Source organism: Vanessa tameamea, chromosome 28, assembly GCF_037043105.1.
Source record: "Vanessa tameamea isolate UH-Manoa-2023 chromosome 28, ilVanTame1 primary haplotype, whole genome shotgun sequence".
Classification (NCBI taxonomy): domain Eukaryota; kingdom Metazoa; phylum Arthropoda; class Insecta; order Lepidoptera; family Nymphalidae; genus Vanessa; species Vanessa tameamea.
In genome coordinates this window covers 4,666,334-4,690,655 of record NC_087336.1, presented here as the reverse complement: position 1 = coordinate 4,690,655, position 24,322 = coordinate 4,666,334, and the positions used below count along the sequence as shown (strand labels likewise).

The 24,322-nt window shown below is 34.6% G+C and overlaps 2 protein-coding genes across 4 annotated transcripts in view; one reads left to right on the top strand and one right to left on the bottom strand.

Moving 5' to 3' along the window:
* Positions 1 to 24,322, top strand: part of LOC113391856 (WD repeat-containing protein 7) — a 130,116-nt gene that overhangs the window by 84,586 nt on the left and 21,208 nt on the right. The window lies entirely within an intron of this gene.
* On the bottom strand, positions 10,373 to 11,495 carry LOC113391867 (larval cuticle protein F1-like). The gene is made up of 2 exons (XM_026627989.2): positions 11,372 to 11,495; positions 10,373 to 11,267 (listed from the first exon to the last, which is right to left on the bottom strand). The coding sequence occupies exons 1-2, from the start codon at positions 11,381 to 11,383 to the stop codon at positions 10,506 to 10,508; spliced, it is 774 nt and encodes a 257-aa protein (XP_026483774.1). The 5' UTR covers positions 11,384 to 11,495; the 3' UTR covers positions 10,373 to 10,505.

Here is a 24,322-nt window from a genome sequence, read left to right as displayed (position 1 = left end):
GATACGTAGTTTATTTTATTGTTTTTTTTTAAATGCAATATGACTTAAAATAATTGAATAATTGTTTAATATCGGATGTCCGCAACTGTATTTATCAAAACAAAATCAAGAGTTAATAAACAGTTTAATAAAGATTTACATTACGGACCCGGTAATAAAATTGCTTGACGTTATGATAGATACTAAATGAAAAAAAATATATTATAATCGTACTTTATGTTATCTAATCAGAATGAGATTCTTGACGGTTTACTCGTTAGAAACTATATAAGGAATCGACGATATTTACGATCGGTTCTAATGTAAATAACGTTGTAAAATCACTGTATTTGGTTAAAACCTTCGTATCATATCTACATCGGTCGGTATATATATTTTATTCGACAACTACAGTAATCATTATCATATCATAATTCAGCTAATTTAAAAAAAATCATAATCAATACATCTAAACCTTCCTCGTGAATAACTTCGTCCATTCGTGAAAATCGTTTAAAAATGTGATCTGATTTTTGAGATTATCTATTATCATTTTCTGATTATCGCGTCGAGAGAATTTTATTTTATAGTATGTAGGATTTTTTTTAGGATATGATCAGTTTTATTTCGACTTAATATTAATAAATAACAATAATTGTTTGTTTGTATGTCTGTCTGTCTGTCTTCTATGACTTTTTAAATACGATCGTGATGAAACTTTGGACGACAAGAATTTTCTTTCAATACAAAATTATTATTTAAAACCCTTATTATTTTCGTGCGAAGTCAGGAAGGGTAGCGTTAGTTTTAAATGTAATTAATTAACCCATAATTACACTGATGTAATGTATTATTTCGTAATAAACAGACGGACAGCGGCTATCGATTTAACGTGAGCCTTTAAACATGGAGTTTAACTTTTAAATGTCAAAGTATAGGGTTTTTTTGTGTGTTATAGATTTCGAGAATGTCAACCAGATTCCAAGCATATTTGTCACATTCTCGCTTCATCATTTCTTCTTTTTTTTTTTTTTGTATGAGGAATTTACAGTGCTATAATAATAATAATAATTTTGTCTAATGCGAAATAACCCTTAATAAATATCTTTAATGTTGGATTTCTTTGGTAGTTAGCGTACTATAATTATTGTTAGTTATTGTTGATTTTCGGATCAAACTTTTTTTTTTAATTATATAATATACATATTATGACTACGAATACTTAGGAATGAAATTTCAAAATTAAGAATGTTCTATTTTCAAATTACTTTAATTTTTTTTTTTTCAATTAACCCCGAGTTATTGTAGAGGTATTGCGTTTCCAACCATGTGATATGTAAGATTAAATACATACAGCTAATTACTAAAAATAATTTAGAACGAAATTCTAAATTCGAAAAATGTTCTATTTAATTTATTTTTTTTATTTAGCTCATAGTCGCCGTACATACATCCTTTGTGTTTACATTATTGGCAAAAATTGTTAAGGTCTCGTTGTAAAAAATTTAATTCGCGAGAGTGTAGTACGCGCTAAAGGATTTGTTGCGATGTTTAAATGTATGTGTCTGTTCTCGTTGAAGGTTTAGTATCTGGAGATGGGCATAGACTTAAGACGTGTTTAGTGTGTCGTCTCTTTAGCTACACGGCGGTTAAATTATTGCAAATTCCAGTACAATTTGACTCTCGACGCAGGTGGAGGTAAAATGTTTAATTAATTTTATAATAAGATTGACATATTGTTCTGAATATGTATTAATACTGTCGAATGTTTGGTAGTGACTGTGGTTGGTCTGCGGTTGTGATTGTGGGTTCGATTTCTGTTCATAATAAATAACCTTAAAACATTAATTAATGCACGTTGATTGTCAGGTATATTTTTGTAATTATTTTTATAAGGTTGTGTTTTTATTAAAGTCAAAGTTAAAATTTCTACATTTAATTTAGAAGCGTTACACGTCAAAAATCTACCACCGGTTCGGATATAATCATATCGGACCTGAGAAGAATCCGCGATAGAAAATCTGCGGGTTTTTTTTTTTTTTAATATCATATTTAGCTTGTATACAGTAATAACAATTATATATTTTCGGTATTTGAAATTATACAACAGTTGTCGAAATAATTCGAACGCTGTTGTATTTATAGATATAGATTTATTTATCTATCTATCTATATCGACCTTTATTATAGATGTACCTGTGTAATGTTAGTATTTGATTTGATACGAGCAATAAACGTAAGTTTTAAACTTAAATTATTACATTTGTTCAAACGAATAATTCAAGAGAGGTTTATTACGCTATTAAAATGACGCTGGTCTACACGGCCGTAGTTCAGGCCCAAGACCAACGACATTACGAGTTTCGAGGCACGAGAATGTTAACCACCAAACTTCCTTGATTCTGGACTACTGCTGTTACATTTAAAATCATTGCCAATAATTCTTGTATTATAAAATCGATAATAAGCTTATTTGTTTATATTTTTGTTTGTTTGTTTGTTTGTTAAGTGTAAGCTACTCGTCTGATCATCATGAAATTTTTATACATATTCTATGAAAACTACAGGAAAGAGAAAAAGGAGTAATCCCCCCAATCACGTACGTGCGGAAGCTAGTTAAAATATGTATTTAAGTACCATACATAAGTGAATTTATATATGTATACATCTCGGAAGTGTATCAGATTCACTTTTGTACGAACTTGACCTCTTCGCGGTCGTTCACCGCGTCGGATGCGTCGTGACGTAACAACCATCTGTTCTAATGAAAATCGTTGAAAATGTCCTCTTGCGAACATTTATGTTTTTACATTTAAATATAATTGTTTAAAGAATGCTGTCTTCTTCTTTCGAATGCCAAATCAATGGTGATAAAAAGAGAGATATGGATTCTCAAATGTCCTGTATAATTATTATTTTTACCACTGTAATATTCAATATAAAGAATTTCGAACCGAATTTTGAAAAATCTATAGCTAATTAAGTAAGGCCAGTTGAAAAACGAAATGATAGCGCGATTCAGAATTGTATAACAAAACAAAATCTAACTAACCTTTATAAACGGGTAAGGTCGTCTTATTTAATAATCTGGATAGTATTAAAAGCAACAGCGAGAATCATTTTAAAAGCACGAGAAGTTAAGTTAAGCTCATTATACACTTACTACCTGACTTCGCAAATCATTAAAATACCCTTCCACGGTATTCGTTTCTATAATGAGATTCCGCAGGGCGTGGATATTTAAATTGTCCAATAAATAAATATCACGTTAAAATATCATTGATAAATAAGTAAGATTTATTATTCGCTACAAGTTTTTTTTCTTATATTAATAATATAATAATTTAAGCAAGGAGTGTTAACCGACATGCCATAACGTGGGGATGTTGGTGAGGTACATAAACAGCCTGTAAATTTCCCACTGCTGGGCTAAGGCGTCCTCTCCCTTTGAGGAGAAGGTATGGAGCATATTCCACCACGCTGCTCCAATGCGGGTTGGTGGAATACACATGTGGCAGAATTTCGTTGAAATTAGACACATGCAGGTTTCCTCACGATGTTTTCCTTCACCGCCGAGCACGAGATGAATTATAAACACAAATTAAGCACATGAAAATTCAGTGGTGCCTGCCTGGGTTTGAACCCGAAATCATCGGTTAAGATTCACGCGTTCTAACCACTGGGCCATCTCGGCTCACTCGCTCACTCGGTGAGGTATTAAATAATATTTTTATGGGAAGTTTAACTATACGAGTTATAGAGTACTGTGTTATTGTGAAGTTGTTAATAGAATCGAATTGTTTTCTTATCTTGTATAAGAGTATACTCGCGTTATTTTTTAAAATAGTAGTTGTTCTTGTCGTCCGCGACTTCGCTCGCTTTTTGGGGTATGGCTGTCAGGTGTTAGACATACTAGCATTTATCATTTCGTTGGAGTTCAAAGTTGTTGCCTACCAAATTTCATCGAATTCGATTTGAAAGTGGTTTCGCTGTGAAAGAGTAACGGACAGTCAGTTGCTTTAGCATTTATACTTATATTAGTATAGATGAGTGTTTTTAAGATTGGACGGTTTTTTTTTTATTTGTGATGTCGGTAGGTGGACGAGCAAATGGGCCACCTGATGCTAAGTGGTCATCACCGCCTATAGACAATGGCGTTGTAAGAAATATTAGCCATTCCTTACATCACCATTGCGCCACAAACCTTGGGAACTAAGATGTTACGTCCCTTGTGCCTATAGTTACACTGGCTCACTCATCCTTCAACCGGAACACAACAATACTGAGTACTGCTGTTTGGCGGTAGAATATCTGATGAGCGGGTGGTACCTACCCAGACGGGCTTGCACAATGCCCTACCACAAAGTAAAAATGGTAGTTTTTTTAATTGTTCCGTGTACTCAAGTGAGATAAAATAATAATTATTAGTTAGAACAATTATTAGCATACCGGAATTATTTAATGGGTAGCCTATAACAGTCAGAACTAAGTAATTACTGAGTTCGATACTGGTTTTCGGTTGAATTTACAATCCGAACCTTTATTTAGTTTAACCTTGTGAAATGGTAACAGAAAAGTGCTTGTAAGAGCCTACTTGAATAAAACTACATTCCTAAATAGTCGGCAACGAACCTGCAAGCACTCTAGTATTGAAGATTTTAATGGACGGTCGTGGTCTTATTAGCAGCTCCGTCTGGTATTCCTACTGTCAGTTTAACACCTTTTCTGTAAAATAAATTTAATTTATTTTAATTTGAAACATCTTAAATCCCATGGTTTGCAGCACTTTGGTTTGACACGTGGTTTATATTTCTTTCAGTGTATATTTACGATCAGATATCTTAGATATGTCCCTGCGATATTTATATAATTTTACCTACATCACACAAACCGTCAACGCCATTTTAACTCCCTCGAGGGTTGAATTAAAAAAAAGTTTCATGTCCTTCCCCGGTACTTAAACTATCTCCAAACCAAATGTAATTTAAATCGATTAATTAAATCAAAATCGATAACAAAATATTCTTCATTCAAGCAGCGCTCTGGGCTACAAACACTTGTGAATATATATTTAACTAAATATAAAGCTATCACTAGTTCGCAATACAGATTATAACGATAATAAACAAGCAATAACCTCAAAAGTTACTCTTTTCCATCAATTAAGAACAACTCAGCTATCTTCAGCATATATGTATATACATAATATGTAATATAATTGCATCTCGATTGTAATCTTACATGACACCGCCTGATTAAAAATTATAGCAATATTTATAATCTGCGTTTTGCAATTTATAAATAATGATTTCTAGTTTGTTGTAAGTATTTTATTTAATCTAAATCGTCTTTGATGTTGAGATTTTGTTTACCATTGATTGATGCTAATTATCATTGACTATCGAAACGCCCCGGCTTTGCACGGGTGCTATTTATTAAGAAAGGAAATTATACAATATAATTTATAATAAACCTTTTTCGAAAACAAAAGTATTAGGGCATTAGTTACTATGTTTATGTTTACTATGTTACCTTTTTATAATATTAGTATAGAAGTATAGATATAATACAAACATCAATAGCTCGAGAATCTTCGGTACACTCATTAGACTCAAACATACATATGTACTAACTGAACCTGCGGTTTTACCGGCGCGAAATTTATAAAACTTCCAACCCCCGTTTTACCCCCTTAGGGGTGGATTTTCGTAAAGACCTTTCTTAGTGGATGTCTACGCCTTATACGGTGTTATAGTTTCTGAGATTTCGTGATTAATCAGTGAGTCGTATTTCGCTTGTATATGTGTAATGAATTTATCTTATAAACATTTCTTCAATGTAATAATCATATATATTATTACCCTCTCCTTCTTTTTATGTCTATCTTCTTAGATATACAATTATATATAAACATATCCAATCGTATATGCTTATATATAATACAATTTAAACTTACCTTTTTTTTGGGTCAAATTAGTAAAGAGAAAAATTGTCAGTATCGTGTAATTATTCTCAAACGTTTTTAATTTATTTAATTGTGTCCGTTATTTAATACATATATAAACATATATGTATCAAATAGATATATAGAGAAAGCAACTATATCCCAATCGCCTTTTTGATATCGAATACGTATATATGCGAGTATTTTAGGCTATAGACTCTAAATTGGCTACATTAATTCTGTAGAGACTTTTCCAGGTCTGCCCATTCGACCGAACGATAGTACGCAGTGTATGTACGAGTGAGCCTAATTATTATAAAAAAAAATTACGACACTGAAACCATTCCTGCGTTGAAATCATTCCTTTGGGTCCCTCTGACACGATTATGTTTTATGTTCACTAGAGACCTAACCTAAAGGTACCATATGCGATGTAAACTGAGATAAAGAATAACCTTTTTTTTTGTTGTTTAGTATTCATATATTTTTTTGTTTTAATTATAAATTGGTTTTCTTTATTGCTTGTTATAGATTTTTATATCTGTTTATTAATAAATATATATATATATATTACAAAATTAGGGGATTTCTCTACTTTCTCTAAAATGTATCTTATTCTATATTTAATATACAAACATCGAATTAGGAGTTTAAGTTGTATACTTTGAACGAATTTATGATTTAGCAGTAGAATCGTATTGTTACCCATAAATGTGTCCCGGTTTTGTTGGAATAATGTGAACCCTACTTCGGCCGGACATCGAAGACGCAATATGTGTTATACAAATAATGACACGCTATATGATTGATCGTCCGTTAGAAACGTAATTACCGTAACCATAGTGTGTGGTTCGAATGTTAAAACGGAATTATATGATACGTAAACGCGGTTTTTTGTCTATTACTAATATTATAAAAGAGAAAGTTACTGTCTGTCTGATTTTTTTTTTTTATGGTAAAGGTAGGCCGATCAAATGGGCCACCTGGTGGTATGTGGTCACCACCGCCCATAGACAATGGCGCTTTAAGAAATATTAATCATTCCTTACATCGCCAATTCGCTACTAACCTTGGGAACTAAGATGTTATGTCCCTTGTGCCTGTAGTTACACTGGCTCACTCACCCTTCAAATCGGAACACAACAATACTGAGTACTGCTGTTTGGCGGTAGAATATCTGATGAGTGGGTGGTACCTACCCAGACGGGCTTGCACAAAGCCCTATCATCAAGTATGTCTGTTACGCTTTCAAGGCAAAACAACTGAATCAAAGGCATTTAAATTTGGTATGAAGCATGGTTGTAACCCTTTTTATACACAACACCCAGTTTTAGGGTTGGATAGTCACCAATGCCTAAAACGCGAACGAAACTCCGTCCGACAACTAGTTCGTTATAATTACGAACGTGATCTTTATCTAATATTACAGTATCAAACCGAAACTTAGTTTTCATGTTTGTGAAGATGTACATTTTTAGTGCAACGTAGTTACACTGGCTCACTCGCTCTTCAAACCGGAACACATCAATACTGTATACTAAAGTACTGATGTTTGGCGGTGAATAATGAGCAGGTGGTGGCAAGAACCAGTAGACTGTGGTACTATAAATACGCCTGCGCAGTAGGTAGAGGTCCTTGAGATTTAATGCCGTGGTCGAAATCCGATCAGGGTGCCTCGTGTATGTAAAAACTAATTAATTTTATTTTTATTGCCTCATAGCGTATTTGTGTATGTTGCCGGAAGTAGGAAGCCAGTGTGTATTGGAATTATGCGTATGCGCGACTCCGAAGTGCGTATTTAGATTGATGATAGAATATGATATTGAATTTGATTATATTTTTATGAGCGCTGTTCTGTTTTTTTGGTACTCAATCTAGTTCTTTATAACAATTCTGTTTTTAAAGTAAAATATGCAACGGTCTGTTTGATACTGGCCTTAATCTACTGTGTCTACTTTTAAGGGAAATACTTGGAGCCTGTGCTTGTGGGAGAAAATTACTCGGGCGATCTTCCTTTCTCTTCCCCCATAAATGTTTTGTAAGAGACCTTCTTGGACGCCTCGCCGATGGTCTCCGATTTGACAGTCATCGGCGCGGCATTTTTGGCACCCTGATTTATAATGGGCCTGCTGCGTTGTTCCAATTTCACATGGCACGCGGGATCTCCTCACGATGTATTCCTTCAATTCACAGCACGAGTTGAATTATAAACGCAGATAAACGAAGCATATGATCGTGGTTAAAGATTGAACCACGGGGCAAAATCTTCAAAGGCTTTTTTTTTTTAATGGAATGAATTAATAGAATTCGCGTGTGACTCTCTAAGCTTTGCGTAGTGTAAGTTGTTGGTAGAAAAGTATATCTTGAAAAATCAAGCTTAATGCGACAGTAATTGATGGTGATTTAAGAATTTCACTCAGTCGGATTAACGACGTGTGAAGTGAAAAACCTTTTTTTTTATGGTGGACGAGCATATGGGCCACCTGATGGTAAGTGGCCACCACCGCCTATAGACAATGGCGCTGTAAGAAATATTAACCATTCCTTACATCGCCAATACGCCACCAACATTGGGAACTAAGATGTTATGTCCCTTGTGCCTGTAGTGACAATGGCTCACTCACCGTAAAAACACAACTGTACTGTTGTTTGGCGGTTGAATATCTGATGAGTGGGTGGTGGTACCTACCTAGTCGGACTTGCATAAAGCCCTTGTTATAATTTTAATATATAAGAACTAATACTACTAGTGTCTGTCAGCAGTTTCGGTTGGGGTCGGGTATGAGGTCCACTCAATCATTTTCTATTGCAACTTGACAACGTATCAAGCAAAATACCGTGATGGTCGGTTGAGCAGTGAAAAGCGTAACAAACAAACAAGCTCACTTATTAAATATAATAATAATATATTTATAAAACGATATCACGTAGGCGAAACTATACTATCGTTATGATTGCACAACGTACGTTATAAATTATATCTGTGTAAATTAAAGTTACGTCAGAATGTTTAAAACAATATATCAATGTTTTTCGTATTTTATTAATATTTAATGCGGAATTCGAAGCTTACGTTTCTATTTTTAATTGTTTGATTGATTACGTTCTTGTTATTGTTTATGAAGTTGTTGGGGAGAGAGCCGAGATTGCCCAGTGGGAAATTTACAGGCTGTTAATGTTAAGTGGTTAGAGAGCCGCTCCCAACCTTCCTCGTAGTCGATGTAATTGTCGATAAATTGAAAAGTAGATTTTGGAAATATAAGGCCATGGATCGTAACAAGTAAAAACTATACTATAAAATATTGATATGAAGAGCCGATGGCTCAGTTGTTACACGCGAGGCTTCAACAATGATTGCGGGTTCAAACGCGAGCATCACGTGCTCGGCGGTGAAATATGTCAGCTGTGAATCTGCTACATTTGTATCCACCGACTGGTATTGAAGCAGCGTGGATGAATAAGCTCCAAAATCTTCTCCTCAAACGGAGAGGAGGTCTTATCCCTGCAGTGGAATATTAATAAGCTATTATTATGTCAATTGATTAAATTATTGAATGATTTGTAATTTAAGAATAATTGTTTATAGCCTTGGAAGGCTTTTAACTTTACATATATATTTTTTTATAATAATATAACCAGTAATTCGTAATAAGGTCTAATTTAGTCCATTCTAGACGTGACATTGAGAGTTGAATTATCTTTTTAATCTGTGAAAATTTAATACAATGGAATTGAAAAAAAAATTAGCTCAATCGGTTGAAGTTATCTTCTGAATCGACTTTAAAGATTCAACCCGAACAAACATAGATACGTTGCAAATTAATAAAAGTATCTATATTAACAAATTAAACTTGCTTAATGGAGAATATCAATTTGTAGCTTTATATTTATCAAAGTACACTTTGTTATTATAAAGTATTATTTATGAAAAAAAAAATCTTGAGCTTTTAAAAGTTCGCTTCCGAGAAAAGCTCCACCTGACCTTGATATAGTTATTTATTACCTATATTAACTTCATGACTCGTGACATTCGATATTACCAATAATAAAAAAAAAAAACAACTTATAATGACAAAATCTATTTCCTTACCCCGAGTAAAAATAATTTCGTAGGTATGTTTTTGTCGTCGGCCGATAAAATACCACGATCATTTTTTTTTTTTTTTTATAATTATACAAGCCAAGGTCTTTTATACTTCCGCTTTTGTTGCAAGCGTATTTTATTAATTTTATGCTATGGTGTTTTGTTAATTTGTACGATTTGAAATGTCAAGTTGACATTACGAATTAAGTACCTACACGTATCAAACATTGTGACATTTTAACGATCTGAGAAATAGAATGTCGTGAGAATTTCTTGTTCGTATCATTATTTTCGTGACGTAATTCGAGATTATTTATTTTATCTTTTTAATTTGGTGCGTTGTCGGTCAAATGAGAACAAAGGTATTTATAAGTTAATTCGTTTATTCACACATCCTCGCCTTCTGTATGCTCTGTACAATTTTTTTTTTTTTTTTTACATTTAAATTACATTCCAAACATGAGTATTAAGATTTTTTGGCTAGATATCTATCACAGTTTACCATCCGTGCGCAAGTCCGTGTCCGTAGGCACCGTGCGCGAGTCCGGCTCCGTAGGCACCGTGCGCGAGTCCGGCTCCGTAGGCTCCGTGCGCGGCGTACGCGACGGGAGCGTGCACGACCGGCGCGGGGTGGGTCTGGGAGAGAGATGAGGTGGCGACGGAATGGCTGCCTCCGACGGCGGCGATACCGTGTCCGGCCAGAAGGGGAGCGGCGACGCCGTGACCGGCGAGCAGGGGAGCGGCGAGACCGTGACCGGCGTAGGCGGCGTGACCGTAACCGGCGTGACCGACGAGGGCGGGAGCGGCGGCGTAAGCGGCGACGTGACCGTGACCAGCCAGCTGGCGGGCTACGTTGGGAGCGACACCGGCGGCGGCACCGTCAACCTGAGCCTGGGCGGTTTGAGCGGCATCGACCGCTTGCCATGCGTGATCTTCGGCAGCGTTGATGGCTTGACCCTGGAGCTCGGAAGCCTGGTCGTGGTATTCACGAGCGGCGTCAACAGCGGCACGGGCGTGGTCGGTGGCGTCTACGTGAGCGTCGATGGCGGCACCATGGATGTCACCTGGGGGGATGGTGGGTACGGCGGGAGCGTGGGCGACTGCGAGAGGAGCGGCGTGAGCCAAACCATAGGCAGCGCCATGGGCTACAGCCAGAGGGGCACCATGGCCGAGGAGACCGTGAGCGTAGGGTGAGCCATGGGCCAGCAGGGCTCCGGAGGGAGCGGCTGCGGCGCAGGCGAGGATGGCGGCGGCAACAATCTGTAAAATATATCCACATTATAGACAATCCGATTCGGCACAGCACTAGTAAAGCACGGCACTGGTCACGTTACACAATGCTTCTAATGACCGGTTCAACTAACCAGAACTCTCATCGTGCACTTCTGTTGTAGACTGCTCGAAGGCTACTGATTGCTCTCATTTCGTTGCCGCCCGTTTTTATACTCGCCGGCCGCGTGGTGTGAAACGGAACGCGCTTGAAAAAAGTAAGTGGTCGCTCTCAAGGGCGGGAAGGGTGCAGGAAGCGCGGTAATTTTGACAGATACGTATTCGAATTTTGAATTGGGCCTCGGGCCGTTGCAGCCGATGCGAGTAACTCTTCAATCACGCATCAGTTTAATTGTATAATTCTAATTCGAATATTACATAATCTGTCCCGATGGGTATTTGTAAACCCGAAACAAATTACCGTAATGTCGTTTAAATGCGTACCAGAACATCAATATGGATGTGTTCGGTTCATGAAAGTATAATTGTTTGTTCTTAAGAATATATTAACATAATATTATGTACAAATGATATCGTCTCGATCTGGTTTGATGGGAGGTGATCAAACGTCCAATAATCACATCCTTTGACCCAAATCGATGGTGTTTCAAAGGTTAATAACGATTAAATAAAATATAATTTACGTATGATTTGCGAAGTACTTCAAAACGTTGTAATAGAAAATAAAATTTTCAAATAATATTTTATTAATAAGTTGGAGATACAAATAGTACCAAGGTTTGTTTTTTGTTGTTAAGTGATCTTTATGAACACTTTTAAATATATATAACATGTTATGTTTTACTGAGAGTGTATTTCCTTTGTCTAACGCCTGTTGTTAGACATTTATAAGTAAGTGAAAATTATATTTTTTTTTTTACAAAGTTCTTGATAGAATAAATAGTGAACATTCAATTTGAATATAATTTGTTACTTAATAAATAATTATAATTTAAAATATTTACAGTAATGTCTAAATTAAATAATTATATATAATTTTTGGTCTCTAAGTAATTATTCAGAGAAAGTTTTGTGAATGAGATATGTTTTACATGTTTAGAAATAAATTATTATTTTTCGTATTTTTATGGAACGTTTATTTAGGTTCCTATTTAATCGCATTTAATACGACTAACTGGTTAACTATTGTGTATTTTAGAAGATTCCAGAAGATTCCAGAATTAACTATAGTAGATTGCAAATCTGGGCTACTAAAGCAGAGTAGAAACATATAGTAAAATTATATATAGGTATACTTATATTTGCAAGGTTCTGTTCTTAATCATATGTTGTAATACTTACCCCCTAACATACATTTAATTAAAAAACGAGGATTGAAAGAATGAAAAGAAAAGATGACTTAAATAAAATAAAAATAAATAAAATAAATGAGCTTGTGAGTCAAAGACCATTCTCATTCGTCTTTTTCATTCAAATGGCCAGTGTTTTAAAAGGCATTCAGAATTTAATTTTTTTTAATTGGTTCGTTTTCAAATTATAAGTGAGACTAGCTTTAGACTAAATATGGTCTTTGTGTCGGTTTTTGTGTCTCTTCGTTATCTAGGTCATGAATTTTGCATTCTAATTGTATACTATGATGGAGTTTTCGCCGGGGCGTTGATACTAAATACATTATCAACATTTTAACTCCCCGGAAACCTAGTTTCAACAATTACTAAACAGAGAACTGGACCAGCCTATAGGATACCTATTTACAAGTATCAAATATCTGCGTAATAAGTTTGTGCGGAGGAATTGGTTGTTTGTTGGAAGTGATATCGACCTGACAATTTTTTTTTTTTTTTACAGTAACCATCCAGCGTGCGTTATTTCGGTCTTTGGATTTTTTTTTTTTTTATTTATACGTTTTTAAGTTATAAATACTTACATCGCCATAGTTCTGTACACTGGCTCCCTCACCCTTCAAACCGGAACATAACAATACTGAGTACTGCCCTTTGGCGGTAGAATACCTGAGGAGTGGATAGTACCTACCCAGACGGGCTTGCACAAAGCCCTACCACCGAGTATGTAAATCTTGGAATTTAGCTACTAGACCAACATTCACATATATACATATAAAACATATTAAACTATGTACATATGTATGTATATGTATTTTATATGTATGTACATGTAAAACGACTAGACGACCTCCGTGGTCGAGTAGTGTGTACACCGGTTTTCATGGGTACGCCACTCCGAGGTCCCGGATTCGATTCCCGGCCGAGTCGATGTAGAAATAGTTCATTAGTTTTCTATGTTGTCTTGGGTCTGGGTGTATGTGGTACCGTCGTTACTTCTGATTTTCCATAACACAAGTGCTTTAGCTACTTAGATTGGGATCAGAGTAATGTATTTGATGTAAAACAATGGAAAATTTAATTTTCAAATTACATTTCTAAACTTAAAATTATATATCTTGATGCTATTCCCAACGTAATCTTTACTCTGTGTTAGTAACTTTATAGCTAACGCAATCATTTCAACACGTAGGATAATCGACTCTAATTTGATAGTACTTTGGTCTAATATTGCGTAAACGATGAACAATGACTGACACATTAGAGCAATCGAACTACGATACTAAACGCTATCTCATTGGCGATAAGTTTGAAATTCGTTTAACTCTAGTTGATCTATTTCATGCTAGGACATAATACAAAGGATTGGCAATCTTACTTCATTGGAGTTAAGACAGGGTTTCGTTTAAAAAAAAGGGAGTGTTATACTTTAGGTCAATCCGATGACCAAATAAACGTGACCCGCTACGTATGTTGATTGTATGTGTGTTTGTTTGTGTGTCACGAGTTTTATTGTGACATTTGCTTTGATGGGATATGAGCTTTGTCGTAGTATGTTCGATTCTGTAATTCTATTTTGACGTAGTAGATTATATATATGTATGCCATTAAAATATTTAGTATAAAAAACCGGCCAAGTGCGAGTCGGACTCGCGCACGAAGGCCTGCGTACCATTATGTATAAATACAGCAATAAAATCATGTCTGTTGTATGGAAGGGCCGTTAAATATTTTTATCATCTGTAAAAATTTCAACTTTCTAACTATCACGGTTCATGAGATACAGCCTGGTGACAGACGGAAAGCGGAGTCTTGGTAATATTGTCCCGTTTTCCCTTTGGGTACGGAACCCTAAAAATTGAACAGTGACAGCTTTATAGAGTCTAGATGGTAATCCAATAGGTCACCATGTAATACCACGGTTTTATATGTTCGGGGTTTTTAAGACACCGTGTTAAGAATTGTTAGAAAAAAAAAATTAAGAATTGTTTAATTCAGAAATCCTTAAAAATAAGCTCATTCAGGCCCGAATACCTATTGTAATACTCTTTCCATTTGTTTCCAGGTATAATAGTTATTCTAAGGCTAACTTTGAAATGTTTCAAAATGGCGACCTTGTGTATAATATTTAACAAGCACCCACATTCATGACCTCTCGATTTTAAGCATAGTATCGAACCACCGTGAAGATGCATTACCACGGTTAATTGTTTATTTAAAATTACAAAGATCTTTGAAAAGAGATATGTTGTAATCTTGTGTGAAAACACAGTACATAAAATCTTTTGTAATTTTCATTGAGCTTTTTGTTTTATATTGTTTTCGAGTTGATAGAAATAAGTAACTGAATCAGAATTCTGCGTATTCGGTTTAAACTGGTTAGAGCTGGATTTATCACGTTCGTTCCAGTTAGTTTAAATTTTGTTTATTAGGAAATTTATAATACGAGCAAAGCTGAGGTATGTCATTGCTAACATGGATTTTTTATTTTGGTTAGGATTTCAAAATATTTGCAGCTCTGGGATGTAATTACACTGGCACACTCATATATTGGATTATAGCAATATGAAGGATTGTTGTGTGATGTGATGTGTTTAGTATCACACTAGACATTTCCTACTATGATCCATGGCAGTATGGATACAATGTCGCTAACTTAAAAATGTATTTATAAATGTAAATTCTAAATTCAAAAATAGTTTTTTTTTTTTAATTTTATAAAAATGTCATCACTGAAATTTCGTACCAGTATTGGTGTTTCAAACATAAACGAGCTCACACGCGTTGAAATCTTTTGATTGGAAGAATTGTTCGTTCGAAGCTACGATGTATTTATCTACATTGTTGCTGGTGGAGATAACGTCATCGGGTTTTCATATTCAACGCCAGTAGTTGTATAAAATTAGTTTTTTTAACATCGATTTTTAATCATTAAAAAATTATTTATTCGATATTTGAATATCGATTTTGAATCCGTATATCCTGTCCTGTGATGTTGCAAAGTCGAAGGTTTAAGATCATGCTAAATTATTATTTATAACATAGCCATTTATAGTAATAACGTAAGCCGATTTTTGTCCCAGTGATTATGGGACGATGGCTGCACATAAAAAATCGGTTATGGTCTCATTTTGAAGAGCTCCAGCCGTAGATGTGCAGAAAAATAAAGAGGATTCTTGATTGCAATTTACTAAATTGTTACGATTTAACAAAGATTTAATTTTAGAGAGCGGAAATAAGTTGCTGGCCGGTTAGAGAGCGGTACTACGGATGTATAAGAAAAAAAATGAAAACTTAAACATTCTAACTGAACTAATGTGTAAACTGTTTAATATTAAAAATAATTTATAAGAGGTTTCATCATTTTAGCGCCAAATGTAGATGAGTCACAGTTTACAATGAAATGAAATCAAAACGAAACCTGTCATAGGTTTCGAAATTCCTAAAAAAATATTTTTTTCATGTTAAACAAAATCGCAAGAATGATTAATATGCCACAGGATAGATACGAATTCCAAAAGTGACAGGTCCAAGTTAAATGGTCAGCCGTTTGAATTCCGAGTCGTGGCCAAGTGACCTTTGCAGTGTATTATTATACCTGAGTAACGAAATATAGGGTGCGGTAGTGTAACCGCGGGTTGATAAGCGCAAGCGTTTTTGAGTCCGTGCGTAAGCGTGAGAGTCTGCTACTTTCGTTACCGACTATAATGATATTTTATTTTGCATTTTCCTCTAACACAGATAATAATTGAGATTTTAGCGTCTTATTATATATTGTATAGCAAAGAGAACGAAGCATTCAAATTATTAATAAAGAAAAAAGGTTTTATTATAATTAATTTACATTACATGAATAGTCTGTAAATTTCCCACTACTGGGCTAAGGCCTCCTCTCCCTTTGAGGAGAAGATTTAGAGCATATTCCATTACGCTGCTCTAATGCGGGTTACTGGAATACACATGTGGCAGAATTTCGTTGTAATCAGACACATGGAGGTTACCTCACGATGGTTTCCTTCACCGCCGAGCATGAGATGAATTATAAACACAAATTAAGCACATGAAAATTCAGCGGTGCTTGCCTGGGTTTGAACAAAAGATCAAGGTACATTTATTAAAAGCATCATACAATAGTCTGAAGGACTGATAAAAATGTTTGGTACACTATTATGTTGAAAATGTTGCACTAGCTTTCATTCGCTGCCTTCCATTAATACGTGTTTTATTCGAATTAATAGAACACAAAACGCTTTTTGTCAAGTAACGCTAACAGTGTTACCGTACCCTGAAAACTTTAAAACGCAATTATACTGTACTGTAATAGTTATTTTATGTGCTTTTATTATACGAAGCTAACAATAGTTGGATTAGTTGTGTGTAGTGGCATTTTTATTATTTACTTTTTAAATTGTTATCGTTAAGGTGGGAACAGAATACGTTCTTATAACGCTGCCTTATGTTCATGGAATGTAGACACACCTTATTATTTTTATGACAATTTGATAAAGTATGTACTAGTAGATACTTTATTAAATGCGTTCTTAGTTTTTTTTTTTTTTTTTATGTATACGTCAAAGTACGATGTTAGGATGTCTGGTGTAGAACCACATCTTGTATAAACAAGTCGCCAGTTATGGATCTCGTTTATTTTCGTCAATTTTGTATTTAATTGCATTGGCTATCGAGTATTGCTATTTCGCAGTAAAATAATTATCAGTGGGTGGTACCAACTCAAGCAGGATTGAATAAAACTTGATACAGAGTTTGCTTTTTTTTTCAGTTTGGCATTACAAACATTCGGTTTCTCATACATTAGTAGATATTATTTTATAGGTTATAAGTTTATGGTTGACAAAGATTAAATAATAATTGTCATAAAAGTGGTAAAAAAAAATGGTAGTTCTAAATTTAATTTAATCTCGCTGTTTGACTATTCAAAAGAGCTCGTATAAGATTTCTTGAATAAACTTTACTTGGGTTTTTTTTTTTAATTGACTATCACTGGTCGTTGCGTATGAAATTCTGTCTTAATAATAATATTCGCAATTAACCCAGTTCTACTTTGGTAAAATAATATAAAGTTACTATGTAGGCAAATTCATATAATTAAAAAAAATATATAGAAAGTATAATTTCGCATATTTAACGGCTTCTAACCTCGATTTAACTCTGTTAGTTTTTAGAAGGATTTAGTAACGTAATCAATCCAGCCAAGCCACAAGGCCTTCGTAGTGGTTCCGTGCTATTTCGTTGGCTTGAAGGAAGTTGAGGTGTTTTATGAATATTCAAATGTTAATCTATAATGATAGTTTAACAGTTTCGAAATAACTGATATACGTTAGATTGTTTATTAATTTAATAATAAATAACTTCAACAGTACTTTTAACAATACGAGTTTAGTATACAGTGTTTAGTTTAGTATACCGCAATCGCTGATGAAATCGAAGTGACTATTGACTTCTATCTGAATTGTGATTGGTCGATAGTGTCCGATGACGTAATAGCCGACCAATGAACGTTTAGTAATTATTCGGATTAGTAAATATAACTCTTCTCGTTATTTCTGGGGGTAAAAATAATGACTTATAATTAAAATATAAATACTATGTATTTATTATATGTTTATGTATTTTTAAACATGTATAACATAGCCAAATGGATAGACGGAATAATTGTATTAAAATATTATATATTTGTTGACTTTTCTACGTAACCCTGGAAAGTTATATTTCTAAAGTTAAATTATAACTAATTTGCACAGTCTTAAATGTTCGTTTTATCCGTGATTCGACATACACTTTTACCCGCCTTGGTAGCCGACTAAATGAATAATGTATTACTGTATTTGCATTCGACTATTACCTTCTAAATTTTAAACGGAAGGCAGAGAAATTAATATAGTCATAGAATTAGTGACGTCAGACAGTCAGTGTCACCAGTCTATTTTTTCCTCTTTTTTGGTGGCGAAAGGGCACAGACTATTTCGCCAATGTCACGTGAGACGGGGAAGACGCGATGCAGATTTAACGATGCGGTCGAAAGTACAGGCTCGATTTAATTTTGAAGGCAATAGTACTCGTAGTAGACTCTTTGTAAGCCCATAACCAAAAACAACACAATAATAAATAATTATAAAAACATAAATTTGACGACCTCCGTGGTCGAGTAGTGTGTACACCGGTTTTCATGGGTACGCCGCTCCGAGGTCCCGGGTTCGATTCCCGGTCGAGTCGATGTAGAAAATAAAATAAATAAAATAGTTTTCTATGTTGTCTTGGGTCTGGGTGTTTGTGGTGCCGTCGTTACTTCTGATTTTCCATAACACAAGTGCCTCAGCTACTTACATTGGGATCAGAGTAATGTATGTGATGTTGTCCAAAATTAAAAAAAAAAAAACAATAAAGACTAAATCCATAAATTGTTATTAAAGTAACATATAAGAACAATCACGAAACAATTTACAACTTAATTTTAATGCGCTTAATGTATTTAAATAAAAAAATACAAAGTGGACTAAACACAAACATTAAACATACATAGGGCGAAGAACTTAAATAGGGGGAACGTCGTATAGGGGATGCAGGAGCTTGAGGCAATAAAACAGTATATGGGATAAGGAACCTTGATCTAGACCACATTTACACAAAGGGTGATCTCTAAACCCAATTTTACATAGATGTTTAGGGTGTATGCGTGTCCAAGGCGTAGGCTCATTCCTTCTTTATATTTGCACCTACATACATATATCGAAGATGTACGGTTAAAGTATTCGCATCTGACAAGTAAATGAGTAACCTGGTGATTATCAATGTAGAAATATAATTTTGATGTTTGTTTTGTTCTAAGGTTAATATTAACAAAGGTATTTCTTATATTTTTGTTTCTTAAATAGCTAGATAGACTTGCATACGGGCAATGTCCATATACGTTTATACTGCAGGAAGTATTAATCATCTAAGCATTAATAATCGGTTGAAACGTCATTGCAGCACCAACCTGAGGAAACCATGTTATCCCTTTGTTACATTAAAAATTATTTATATAATTTTAACTTTTTTAAAATTATATAAAACGTCACAAAAGTGTCAATTCGTGTCAAAAATCCGTGCCGTTAACCCGTTTGCCACTTCCCATATATCGGTATTGCTAGCCCATTTTGGCATTTTCTTTGAATTTAAATAATAAAATTAATTACATTTATTTTATCAGTGCAGTGAAATAATTATTAAAATTAGATTTTATTATCTAATTCGTTTGTTGTATTTGTTGGAAGTGATTTTGCATCGTTTCAGATTAATTTGTTAGCTGTCATCCAATAAAGTGTTAGTATTTGTTTGAAAATGTCGGAAATTTATTATGACAGATTTATTTTGCCTTATAATTGGCTTTTATTAAATAAAATAATTATCCCATAATTATATCTTTGATTTGAATATGGATATAATTCCTATTTAATTTTGGCGGTGATGCGGCCACACTCCCGCACCTTTCAAAGTTTCAAGAACTTTCGATTTCGTTCTTTTTGTATTTTTACATCTTCGGTTTAACACCGAATTCAAACTTCTAATTCGATATACTGAATATATCGGTGAGTTACCTTAATAGTTGAGTTTCTTAATTTGTGATTGATTATTACTTCAGTGCTTTAACGGCATATATCTTTTCAGAATATATTTATAATGGAGCTTTGAAGTTTGATGAAAACTTTATACAACATATGTATTTATACTAGATCGTTAAACTTAGCTTGCATATCGGCGTGGGTATGACTCAGCAGGCATAGGTCATCAGCGTAATCCAAGTCTTCCAAGACGTTGGATAATCCCCACTCTATGCCGCGGCTCCTGTAATCTAAGATGCGAAGCATAATTCCGCCAAGAACGACTAAGAAGAGTAGCGGCGATAGGACGCAGCCTTGGCGAACACCCGCGTGCACCGCAAAGTCATCCGATATGAGGCTATCATGAGTTACTTTGTGAATTTGGTGATGATCTCTAAAGACTAAAAATGATAAATAAATATACTTTTAAATTTTTTATTTTCCCAAAGACCAATCTTATAAAATTTCCCGCTTGACAACTATCTTGGAACTCAGGTTACGAACAACGAACGTAATAATTACAATTCTATTGACAATCCGAGGTGCTCGTGGTTTCGGCTTCCATATCTAACATCATGAACGCGGTTACTTTCAATTGTCCGTTTTAAAATTGTAATAACAGCACGTGAGCGTTCCGACAGTTTAATTAAACGTCGACGAACAGATTGTACGATTTTATCCTCTGACACATTGCTTATTCGTTAGTTCTCCTGTGGTTAGAACGCGTGCATCTTAACCGATGATTTCGGGTTCAAACCCAGGCAGGCACCACTGAATTTTCATGTGCTTAATTTGTGTTTATAATTCATCTCGTGCTCGGCGGTGAAGGAAAACATCGTGAGGAAACCTGCATGTGTCTAATTTCAACGAAATTCTGCCACATGTGTATTCCACCAACCCGCATTGGAGCAGCGTGGTGGAATATGCTCCATACCTTCTCCTCAACGCGAGAGGAGGCCTTAGCCCAGCAGTGGGGAATTTACAGGCTGATTATTAGTTCTCCTGTACATACAATGGGAAAAAATGTCATACAATTAATATTACATTAAATTATACTCTTAAGTGCTTAATGAGTAAGTTTTTTTTTTTTTAATTTATGTAGGCAAACGTGTTATCGTTTTTTGATGGTACCTAATTCGTTACTTTCTATAGTATAACACTTAACATCGTCAATGCGCTGTTAACTAGACCTGAGATGTTGAATTCATTGTGCCCGGAATTGTACAGGGAGATAATATTGTACCAACATTCATTGGACAACATCACATACATTACTCTGATCCCAATGTAAGTAGCTAAAGCACTTGTGTTATGGAAAATCAGAAGTAACGACGGTACCACAAACACCCAGACCCGAGACAACATAGAAAACTAATGAACTTTTTCTACATCGACTCGGCCGGGAATCGAACCCGAGACCTCGGAGTGGCGTACCCATGAAAACCGGTGTACACACTACTCGACCACGGATGTCGTCAAATTTATTATGACACGTTTACGATTTTATCTCGTTTATAATTCGATCCAAGTTCGACGTTATCGTAAATTGTTATGTTAATAGAATAAGCAGTGAGCTATGTCCTTTGTGCCTGTGGTTACACTTGCTCAATCACTCAAATCGGAACACAACCATACGAAATATTACTGTTTGGCGGTAGAATATCTAATGAGTGGGTTGTACCTACCCAGGCGGGCTTGCAAAGCCTTACCATCAAGTATACACCAAGTATTATATATAATAAAAAAAAAACAATTATAAACATATGCAATAAACATATTATAACAATAACCTTTTATCTTTGTCCCGATCAGATAAAAATTAACTATCCACGCAATCTATTGTCTGGTCTGTAAGAAATCCATCAGTACAATTCTGTTAGATTGTAGTTCATATCTCGCTCGTGTATTGTTGAAAATCGGCAGTACAGTCAGAGTCGGATTTAAAGGTCTGGAGACACTGGCGCCACAAAGAAGTGGAGGTCCTAGAGCAACAGTGGCGTGGAGACCCTAATAAATATATAATGAATTAATTAGAATATATTAATTTCATTCAGTAAGCTATAATTTATTCACTTGTGTCGGTAACTTTTAAAACAGTAATTAGTATTTTTTTTATAAACATGTGGAGGCCCCATGGTTGCTCCGGTTACCCTCCCCTAAATCCGGCCCGGCGTACCGTGATACGCATTCAAGAAACGATTCGTTTCGCTCACGGAAGTAGAATTTTTTACGAGACGTAGTTCAGGAGCTTTAATCGGTCGAATGTCGTATGGAATTTTCTGAGATTTTTAGATTTTAAAAGATAACTTATATTATATTATTCAACTGAAGATTATATTGATGATGAAGTCCCGTGCAGCTAATACTTGTTGATATTCGTGCAGGGTATATTATAATGTATTTCAAATATTGGAAAAGAGTATCTACTGAGTTTCTTGTCGGTTTTAATCTACATTACGAACGGGTAGTAGCCGTACTTTTAATATAGTTCCGTAAAATGACGATTCAAAGTGCTCGTAAAAGTCTACTTGAATGAAGTATATTTTGATTTGATTTGATCGTGTTCTGCTATGTTCTAACAGTATAGCTCTATATTGCATTCGTGCCTCCAAGCGAGCAGCTGCCGAACCTTATATTTATTTAAAGCTACAGTCATAACTACGCTTTTACATGCAATTTCCATATTTTAGCATTATTTAAATATTGTTTTTTTTTCTAGTTTTATTATTGTAACTAAAACAGGGTTTTTATTATTTTAAAGCAATTGTTTTCATAAAACATAAACGAAAGTACACAGCGTTAAAAGTACAAATGTTTGGCGGCGTAATCATTGTTGATCTGGTTATAACCGATTCAAACCGGATCGTACAGAGCCACCATCACTTAAGAGCTTAAAAAATTATTTGCCCATAATATCAAAATGTTTACAGTTTAACCTTTAACCCTAAACATAAAAATGTTTTCAAGAATATAGTGTTATAACACGCCTAAGTTAAATATATATATATATCTACATAGGTTTTGCAATTTAATTATTACATAATTAATTACCGTTATGTTCTACCCAAGCTTGCCATGTGTATAGTCGGCGCATTGTAATTTCATTGTTTACTAGGTCTGGACTAGATTTTGATCATGCCGCGTCACGCCTCTTGCCATTCACTTGTCAGCGTTCATGTTAAAGGCGACTAGCGGGCTAATTAATCGCTAACGCTCGTGAAAATTAAATTCACATTTTGATTTGAGTAGACTTACTGAATTAATTAATACTTGTGAAAATTAATTATTATTTTTTATGTATATTCGATAGATACTAATTTAACGTTTTAGTTTTTTAATTTTGTTTGCTTAAAATATATATATTATAAGTATTCTTCGTATAAAAAAAATCTGTGCGTATTTTATATATAAAATCTGGTTTCGTTTATTTATCCTAATGTAATATTACTATGTGCAATGAAAGCTAAGTAATGTTACAAACAAAATCAAAATATTATATTCGTTATGCGACTATTTTTTATGATAATTTTATATCATTAAATTAAATATAAATCCGTCACAGCTACAGAAATTAGATTGTATAAAGAAACTCCGGCGAGCAATTCCTATTAATTTATTTCTCTAATTAAAATAAAAGTTATTTTCTATTTATAAATATTTATGTACGCTGGTGTCTTTTGAATCGTGTAGCGTATTACTGACTATTGCATGTGTGGGTAAAATGTAAGTGGTCCGGTGTTTTGAACTATTCATCTTAATATTAACTTCAAGTGTTTGTATTTACACTGCCACTATTTTCATGGCTGTAAAGCCTTTATTTTGATCTCACTGGAAAAACGTTTTACGCTTTTTCCGCGTATGACGTGAATATGGGACTCGCCAGTGGCCAGGACGTCTAGAACACATTGTTTTAGTGAAAATACCAGTGGTTCCCTCTCTGTCTCTCTAACGGGCGTTAGGGAATCGTTTTCGCATGCTACTCTGTGTAATTACTTAAAGGCCCTAATCATAGGTAGACTGTTAAGTTTCCTCTGTCATTGTTTACTGTTTAATTTTATCTATGCACTTGCCATAGAGTACAGAGACATCGTGGGTTTTTTATGAAGCTGACATGCACAGAGGGATTGGGTACCTGATTAAT